General features: G+C 38.6%; 1 protein-coding gene across 1 annotated transcript; it reads left to right on the top strand.

The window, feature by feature from the left end:
* Positions 1-218: 218 nt before the first annotated feature.
* Positions 219-9,979, top strand: nrgna (neurogranin (protein kinase C substrate, RC3) a). Its single transcript, XM_039662542.2, has 3 exons — positions 219-329; positions 3,923-4,069; positions 9,653-9,979. The coding sequence occupies exons 1-3, from the start codon at positions 315-317 to the stop codon at positions 9,671-9,673; spliced, it is 183 nt and encodes a 60-aa protein (XP_039518476.1). The 5' UTR covers positions 219-314; the 3' UTR covers positions 9,674-9,979.
* Positions 9,980-10,185: the final 206 nt, after the last annotated feature.

Here is a 10,185-nt window from a genome sequence, read left to right as displayed (position 1 = left end):
TAATCTCTGTTATAGAAAGTGAAAACATTCTGTAAACTTGATTTCGATGTTTTTTAAAGAAATATTTAATCTATGACAATCGGCACGAAAGCCCAGATGAAGAAAGGTGATAAATGGTTGCGTGTGATGGGGAATATATCACGCGTTCTGATTGGTCGATTCAACTGATCATCATCTACAGACAGTCAGAGCACATACAGAGAGCTCAACACTGAAAGAGAGAGAGAGAGACCACATCTTTACCGATAATCTTCAATCATAGTTTAACTGGACAACAAATCTCAAACTACTCAAACCTGTCATCTCAAATCGCTATGGACTGTCGAAACGTAAGTTGAGTCCGTGTTTATCTTTGCACAGCTTAAAAAAAACTTATGAATTATGCATTTTAAGATATTTTCAATATTTATGATTTTTTTACACAGTTTAGGTAAAATGTAAATGTCGTGAGTTACATAATCCAGCATGAACTATACCAACTTGGTTGAGTTACTATTTTAGGATTTACTGTAGCCTGTATTTTAGGATGTAGCCTACTTGACTCCAATTACTTTTAAAAATAAAACTTAATTTAAAAAAAAAAAATTAAAAATCTGCTTCATGATTACAGTCTGATTAATCCACTAAAACCAACCTTTATCTAAGTGACTATTGACAATAGCAGGCTTTAACAGAGAACCAGCTGTAGGTGGGTAAGAGTATTTTAAAAATGTTTCAATGGCATCAATGTCCTGGCGGTGGAAGCACTACTAATAGCCAATGAGTATTTAAAGAATATTAAAACAGTTTTAAAGTTTAAGGCAACATTGATGACTGGTCATGTTTTTGTTTTAAATCTTTTCACAGTACAGAGAACGACCCTTATCAGGCTATTCACTGTATGTGAGGACTGAAATGTGTTATGTATATGCAGTGTATGCAGTTGTTTGGGCGAGAAGGGTCATTGGTTTAACATCTGGTCTTGTGCATAAAGGCTGTCTTGTGTCTGGTGGTCTGTGGCACTTCATTTTTACAAGCTCGAACACAAGTACAGTTCTACTATTTCCATATTACATATTGATTTAAGTGATACAATAAGACTGAAAGTTGGTCAAATTGTTCCTTCCCATTTGTTTTATCTCCATGTACAGTAGGAGTACAAGCAGTCTTTGTTACACAAGTCATCTTTTGCGTGGGCTTGGAGTTGTGTGTTTGTAGGAGGGTCTAGAACTTTCTAGAAACAGCAATGATCTGAATTTGGAAGATGTCGCTGAGACTGATGAGACAGATGGTCATTTGCATGTTCCAAATTATGGCACTTACAAGTAAAGTTCACACAAGAAGATGTTCCTTGATTGACGATTGGTCTCAGGATCAGCACCCGCATGCTTGAGAAAGCTCTGTTGCAAGGAACTTTGTTAGAAGTCAGATAAATTTAGTTTTTGCATATTTTGGGGGGTGCACATTTAAATTAAGAGCATGTAGATAGAAAGTTGTTGTTTGTTTTTTTGAGACATGAAGGGCTTTGTGGGGCATGATCATGGTGAGCCCTCTGGTCCTTGTTTGTTGTATAATAGATTATTGTTTATCCCTGCATAATAGTGTTGAAACCTCAGAGGAGTATCAGGCTTCCACCCCGCTCAGCTGGATCTTCACACTGTTTGCCTGTGAAGCTCTGAATGCTTTCAGTCCCTTTACGGTGATGCACCCCCAGCAGGCAGGGGAAATTAGTCGAGCTGTCGGAAACTTGAGGCTCGCTAGGGACCGCTGACAGCTTGTATCTGACTGGATGAGGAGAGTAAAAAAAATCACAGAAATCAAACAGAAAGAATGTGCATGCCCATAAACATAATGACTTACCTTTGAGATACTGTGTATTTTAAGTATTTTGATTCAAATAGAAAGAGAAAAGATTATAGAGAGAGAAACGTATTTAATGGAATAGTATTAAAACTATAGTTCACCCAAAAATGAAAAATTTTGTCACCATATAAGAAGTTAAAGAGATTATGTGAAGAATTCTAACTTTTGATTACCAGTGACTTCCATTATATGAACAAAAAATATCAAATTAACTTATATTATGTTCTACATGAAGACATTATTTTTATTTGTTATTTTTACAGTCGCTGATTCTGTTTTAAATAATATGTAGCAGTAATATCAAAAGATTATATTCTTAAATGAGGCTAATTATATGATGAATAAGCACACTCATCCATACATAACTCATACAGGTGCATGAAAGCATATTTACCAATATCAAAACTTAAAGGGTTAGTTCACCCAAAAATGAAAATTAAGTCATTAATTACTCACCCCCATGCTGTACCAACCCCGTAAGACCTTCGTTCGTCTTCGGAACACAAATGAAGATATTTTTGATTAAATTTGAGAGCTGTATAACTACCACATTGGCTCCTAAGGGACTGCCTCTTGACGGCCCAGAAAGTCAATCAAGAAAATGTTTAAATATCCCAAGTGACTACCGTGGCTCAACTATATGTTTATCAAGCGACGCGAATACTTTTTGTGCGAAAAAACAAACAAAAATAACGAGTTTATTCGACTATTTCTTTTCTTCCTTGTAGGCCAGAAACGAGATTTCCTTAGATTTCCACGACGCATGCGCGAGAATTGCTATCTGCTTACACTACTTCAGATCGCAATTCTCGCGCATGCGTCGTGGAAATCTCGTTTCTGGCCTACAAGGAAGAAAAGGAATAGTCGAATAAACTTGTTATTTTTGTTTGTTTTTTCGCACAAAAAGTATTCGCGTCGCTTGATAAACATATAGTTGAGCCACGGTAGTCACTTGGGATATTTAAACATTTTCTTCATTGACTTTCTGGGCCGTCAAGAGGCAGTCCCTTAGGAGCCAATGTGGTAGTTATAGCTCTCAAATTTAATCAAAAATATCTTCATTTGTGTTCCGAAGACGAACGAAGGTCTTACGGGGTTGGTACAGCATGGGGGTGAGTAATTAATGACTTAATTTTCATTTTTGGGTGAACTAACCCTTTAAATCTGGTGCTCTGTCGCTCCAAAATGAATTGTTTAATGGGACGTTCACCAAATACTGGGTTGGTGAGAGTGCCATCAAACAATTCCTTTGGGAGTAAAAGTGCTGACTTTAGGTTTTGACATGACTGTAGCAATACTTCACCATTTGGAAACCTTACTGCACCCCACCAAACAACACTGCAAAAGTGAAAAGATACACATTCCACCACAATCTTTAGAGAAATCAACACAATTTGTATAATGACAACTTATATTATTTTACATTTTGATGGGGAAAAAAGTAAAAAGTAAGGCTGAATGTATATGTGATTTTGTTTCTCCTGGGAAATTAAGGCAGATCGAAATCGTAATTAATATTAAATTATCTTAACGTATACAATATATATAAATTCATACAATTCCACCTGCTTACATCTGCCCTGACAGTTAGGTTTTGGGGTGAACATCCATGGTTACTTCTTTCTAAAAAATAATAAGGTTCAAATCACATTGTCCTAATTCATACAATTAGTACATCCTCATAAAATAGCTAAATTTTCTCATGGGATCGTGTTGGAAAAACCTCTTAGGAGCACCTTCTGAATATCCTATTGTGTATTCAAGATTAATAGAACTTCAATATATTATAATATATTTATAGGCTTCCTCAGAGCTTTTCCATTATAATGAGGTTTTAATAGAGAGCTTTTTTGCAGAAGCTTATTGGTTTCCTTTTGTTAATTACTCCAATAACTGATTTGCAATCTGCAGTCATTTTAACACTTGGTGTTCTTGATATAGATTGGTCTTATGGGGTATTACAAAGTGTGAAAGTTTGTTGACACTTTAGTGTAGATCTTGACAAGGGTCTGTAACTGTTCTTCTGCCATGTACTGTAGTCATAGCTAAAATGGCTGACTGTATTTTATCTGAACTGCAGGAAGGATGCACTCAGCCGCAAGATGAGGACATCATGGACATTCCCCTTGATGACCCAGCTGCAAACAAAGCTGCTGCTAAGATTCAAGCTGGTTTTCGAGGTCACATGACCAGGAAGAAAATGAAGGATGACAAGCCTAGAGAAGAGGTTAGCAGCATGGCCAGTACATCAAAATACATTTGCCAAGGGTGACTTTAATAAAACCACAACAAAAGGACTATACAAAATACCACACAAAGTACTCATTTATTAAATTAAATATTTTACATATGATATAAATTACTTTGAATTACACATTAGATTCAGTGCCTGGTTACATCTGTAAATTACACATAATAAAATATCCTTTAATCACTACTAATCTTTCTATGTATCTTTATGATTGGTCTGCTTTGCATTATAGCCACATTACCACCTTGGGTACTCTGTAAAAAATAATCCTGTAAAAAACGGTAAAATACTGGCAGCTGTGGTACCGTAATTATACGGTGTGTTACTGTTTGTGTGTTAGAGCATATAGCTGTTAAATTAAAGTTGTATACTGTAGCTGGCAATACGGTATTTAGCTGTTAATTTCAAAAACAGTAACACACCGTATTTTTACGGTATGATGCTGGCAACCACAGCTGCCAGTAGTTTACCATTTTTTACAGGATTATTTTTTACAGTGTATGCATTAATTTTCATTATCTCAATGGCCCATCATCAATTTTTTTGGTTACCACGTGAAATGGAAACTTGTTTCCGCCACTGAATAAAAAATAAAAAAGGTAATTGCGACTTTTTATATTACAATTCAGTCAGTGCCCTTATTTCAGTCGGAGCAAATATACAGGACTACAAATGATGATGAAGGTAAGTAGAAATATCTCAGTCTACAATAACAAAACACAATACCAAAACTCCTTTAGGAGATGAAGAAGAAAACACAGTGACAAGACAGTGAGAATGGATAGGGGATAAGTAAATATATGGTCTATAATTGATGTGGTGATGAGGGACAGGTGATAGTCTTTAGAATTCTGGTGAATGGGACCATGCTGGAGGTGCAGAACCAGGCAGAGGCGCTACAGAACCACAACCCCTCCTTAACATGGCTCCTGAGGTCCAAAACCCCCAACGCACAGAACTAAAAAACGCACAAGTCTAAAAATAAAGACTTGAACTTGAACTTGAACGCCATGGCCGGGCTCTTTCACACGGTGCAGAATGATCAAGATGAACTGTGTGGAATGTTGTTTTTAAGGCAGGATCCAGATCTTTCCTCCATTCCAAATCCTTCCCAATCAACTAGGTACTTGAGATGACCACCTCAGTGCCGGGAGTCCTACAGTAGATGTCCTTAACTTCATAAATCGAATGTTCGTCACTCAGGAGCAAAGAAGGGGCCTAGCTCTGTTGAGGAAGGACAGGAGTGAAAGGACTTAAGCAAAGAAACATGAAGTAGGATGGACCTTATAATGTGCTGTGAGTTGTAGTCTGTACTTGACAGGATTGATTTTATCCGTGATAAGGAATGGACCAATACACCATGGGCTTAACTTCTTTGATAGGAACCACACCCAGATATCTCTTGTTGAATGCCAAACCTTCTCTCCGGGTTGATAGTTGGTTGGAGTAGATTTTCTGACATCAGCCTGACTTTGATGTCGGCATAAGGCTCTCTGAAGATGGAGATGTGCTAAATCTCAAACCCCTTAACTTTGACAAAACCAATGTGTTGATAGCTGGAACCTCTGACGGCTTGCCGGTCCAGGGGAAGAGTAGGGGATGATAGCTGAGTATTTGCTGGAAAGGTGTTAACCCTGTGGTGGATTGTTTGAGTGAGTTCTGTGCATACTCAGCCCAGGGGACAAAGCAACTTCACTGGTCCTGCTGGTCATGGAAGTAAGTGCGCACAAAAGCGTCCTACCTATTGTGTCTTACTCTCAGTTTGCCCATTTGACTGGGGATAGTAACCAGATGATAGACTGATGGTGACCAAGAGCACCATAGAATCGGAAGAGGTAGGAACTTGCCAGATGGTAAATGGTAAGGACTCTTAGCTATGGTGCAGACAGGACAGGACCTGATTAACCGGACCTCTTCTGGGTGATCTTGTGGCCACTAGTACCAATTACGAAGAATAAAAAGGGTTTGGGAGACTCACGGGTGACCAGATCCAGGTGAAGAATTAATGGATTCTAAGAGGTCCTTCCGCAAAGACATGGGGACGTATGTTTGTCCAGGTGGACAACCTTCTGGGGCTGGTTCCTGGAGCATGGCCTGGGCAATCCTCTCATCCAGGATCTATTGATTAGGACCGACAAACACTGAAGAAGGTAAGATGGGTGGAGGAGGTCCTTCGCATTGCTCTACAGCATTGAAATGAGAGAGAGAGAGCATCTGCCTTAGTCTTGCGGGAACCTGGGCATTGGGAGACAGTAAAATGAAAATGGGTAAAAAAGAGGCTTAACCACCTGGCTTAACATGGATTCAACTGTCTTGTAGTTCTCAGGTATTCCAGGTTTTTGTGGTCTGTGATCACAGTAAATGGACCCTCTTATTCCCTATGCCATAATTTCTCTTGGCCGGTGACAGATTCCTGGAAAAGAAGGCACATTGGAGATTAGAGGATGCTTTATTCCACTGAGATAACTGAGAAGCGTCCACCTCTACTACAAACAGGATTTACGGATCAGGATGTTGAAGGTTGGGGACTAAAGTGAAGGAAAATTTGATTGACTCGAAAGCTTGGGTGGTCTCTTCTGTCCAGTTCAAACTTTTGGGCTTAACCAGGCCATACACCATCACTCAATATTCATAGTTCTCTGATGCCGTTATGTACGCTGTTTTCATTTGACACCCTTGTGGATGCGAATAAGATTTTAGGCACTACGAAGATCAAGTTTAGTGAACCAGATTGCCTTCTGTAACATCTCAAGGGCAGCAGGAACCAGAGGAAGGGCATAGCAGTACTTTACCGTGATGTTGTTAAGCGCTCGGTAATCAATACTGTACATGAATGTAAAACCCGAACATTTGGCCAAAAAGAAAAAAAGTGCTGGCAGAGTTGTGGACGGGAGAAAATCCCTGGTGGAGAGCCTCCACAACATACTCCTCTATGGCCTTTTGTTGCGGACTAAAGCAGAGGTTTTCTAAGAGGGGGCCGTAAGGATGTGAATAGAACAGAACTCAACATAACTCAAGGTGGATGGACTGGGTACTCAACGAGCTGGTGCTGAAAGGAAGCACAGCACAAACAGAGCTGTGACTGAAGACGATGTTGTCATTCTGAGGCAGGTAAGTGTGAATAATCAATTTGCATAGGTTCTTCAGGGGTCACTAACGAACGATCTTGAGTATATTCTTGAAAGACGGAGGAATAATCCTAGGTGCAGTTTGCTTAGACGGGTGGCGACACGGATTGAATGCTGGATAAACCTCTCCAACCCCATGGCATCATCACATCCCGCTTGCTGGGCGCAAATGTGAGGAACAAGAGGACAAGAGAAGTTGCGGTGAATGCACCCTTATTTCAGTCTGAGCAAATACACAAATACATAATCCTTTAGGAGATGAAGAAGAAAAAACGCTAAACATGTCGGTCAAACTCTAAAGAGACAAGACAGTGAGAATGGATAGGAGATGATTATATGGTCCATAATTGACGTGGTGATGAGGGACAAGTGATAGTCTTCAGAATTCTGGTGAATGGGACCGCGTTGGAGGTGCAGAACCAGGCGGAGGCATGAGAAAAACTCGCAACTGGAATTTATATAACGCAATTCTGACTTTATAACTCACAATTGCGGCTTTATAACTTCCAATTCTGACTTTGTAACATATAATTCACCTTTGGCTAAGCCCCGCCCCCCTTAGTTACTGTTGCTACATCCGTCAAACTTCATCTGCGCTCTGCATGTCTTATGCTGTAACAGCTCTTCCTGCTGAAATGTTATCAAACTTTTATAAAGCAGCAAATAAAGTGTCCGATAGAAGTGGGCAAAAGGGGCTGCAATATGCGTTCGAAGGCTATATTCAAGACATACAGGTGAAACGCAAGAAACAACAAAAGGCATCCAAATAGAGGCAAAAGCATAACGTAAATGAACCATAAATCAAACATAAATGAACCACCGCATTTCCTACCAATCGAGACGGAGGCTGGGACTAACAATATCAGGGAGCAACACTGTTAATGCAAAGCTGGGTAGGTCTCGATTCACTTCTATAATCGTTATTACAAAGCAAACGGACTACACGAGTACTGTATAAGGTTGTATTTATTAGCAGCGTACGTGCTAGCGTATCAACAACCAGTATGAGAACCGAAATCATAACCTAAAACATTATAAAACGGTCTCTAACTAGTATAACTTCACACTCACAGTAAGGTTAGAAGTAAAAAAAGATGTGCTTGTTGATCTTTGCGGGGTTTAGCTGACTGAGGACACCCATTCAGTTTAAAACAAAGACGACACTTGTCAGGATTTTACCTCGGTTTTGGGAAGGGAAAAAACCGACACCCCCCTCCAACCTCTCTGGGAAACGCGTATCTGTGTTGCAAATGCCCGAGGCACAACGTTTAACCATATTTTGGATAAAACTTTGACGGTAATAGCCTGCCGAGACCAAAAATATGAGACGCCTCACGCCTGTGTTGAAAGTCAATAGAGCGCAGTGAAAAAGTGTCCGACCTCTGTGGGAGCTCGTTCTTGGCTGGGCTGTGATTGGTCAATCTACATTCTAGGCCGTGGCTTAGCCAAAGGTGAATTGCGGCTTTATATCATGCAATTCTGACTTTATAATTCACAGTTGTGATTTTACATCCCGCAATTCTGACTTAATATATCTTGCAAATTTTAATTGTATATCTTGCAATACTGGCTTTATTACTTGCAATTGCAACTTCATATCTTGTGATTCAGACTTTATGACTCGAAATTGTGAGTTTATATCCTATATATATATATATATATATATATATATATATATATATTTCTGTGGCGAAAACAAGCTTCCATAACATGAACATGTTTATGTCAAAACACCTTTTATGTTTGGTCCCAATACCTTTTTATGTGTAGAAATACTGCACCACAGAACAGAAGTGTCCATAAAGACATGGCAGACAGAAATACAGCTGTAATTTTAACTCGTTAGTGTAATTTCTAAATCCATTGAATGTTGAATGTATGTTTGATTTTGTTACTACTGGGAAATTAAGGCAGATCGAAATACCAATCAGTCTTAAATGATCTTAATCCATCATGTATTGAAAAAACAATAACCATTAAAGGTTCTTTGGAACTATCGTTATCATAAACTCTAGTCTACACAATCATTTCTGTCTGGAATCAGCATTTCCCCAGCAGACATCAGTATGGTTTAAAAGGTATCCTAGCAATAAGGCCTAATTGCTTGTTGCTAAGCAATAATACAGATGGTACCCATTAAATGTCATGTAAGCACCCTTATCAGTTGTATTGCCTACGTATGGTAATGTCCCATATGTTATACATAAAAAAAGACAGCTATAGCTACAGAATTTTGACAGAGTTAGACTTTCATGAAATAATTTTGAAAAATATTTAAATGAAACAATTTTGTCATTTTTTGGTTTGAATGTACAGTAGCAAGTCTGTTTTATGAACAGGAATACAATACAGTAATTTGTATTTGTCTGTATTTCATAACCATCATTCAGGAGTTTTGTGCAAAACAAAAACAATTTGTCATCTATTTCAGAAACAACGAGAGCAGAAGTAGCTAAGAGGAGCACCATCACCACCACCCGATAGCACATCACTGCAATAACCAGAGCTCTTTTGTTTGAAAAGAACCCTTCAGTGTATGATATGAAAGCATCAACGTCCAAACTACATGCAGATTTACTTGCAGACTCTTTCACACGTTCCTCTTCTTTCTTTAGCATTTGAGGGACTGTTTCTGACTCGAAACAGTTTCACAGCATGATATTAAATTCAGTTCATTTTAAGATAGAAATTTGTTTGTGATCTGTCAGCTTTCAAATCTGAAGAGTTTTTCTTGTTCCTTCAAGCAAAGCAAATTTTGTTTGAAGTTGTGCTTTACTTCTTTGGCTGTACTGAATCTTACCATATACAAGTATATGCATTTACTAAACGTCAATGGTTTTTTCTAGCATAAATTTTGTTTATGCCTGTTTAATAAAGCAATTAAGTTCCACATACTGGCTTTCTGTGTTCACTGGATGCCTCATTATTGGCATTTCTGTTTTGAGGGTGATAAAAATGTGGTAC

Source organism: Pimephales promelas, chromosome 4, assembly GCF_988280905.1.
Source record: "Pimephales promelas chromosome 4, fPimPro1.hap1.1, whole genome shotgun sequence".
Lineage (NCBI taxonomy): Eukaryota > Metazoa > Chordata > Actinopteri > Cypriniformes > Leuciscidae > Pimephales > Pimephales promelas.
Note: the sequence above shows the minus strand (reverse complement) of the source record. Positions and strands in the feature narration are given on the sequence as shown.

What these genes read in the sequence shown, in the direction of transcription:
- nrgna (XM_039662542.2), top strand. An exon ending in ATGACAAGCCTAGAGAAGAG is followed by an intron (nt 4,070 to 9,652) that starts GTTAGCAGCATG and finishes CATCTATTTCAG; the next exon opens with AAACAACGAGAGCAGAAGTA.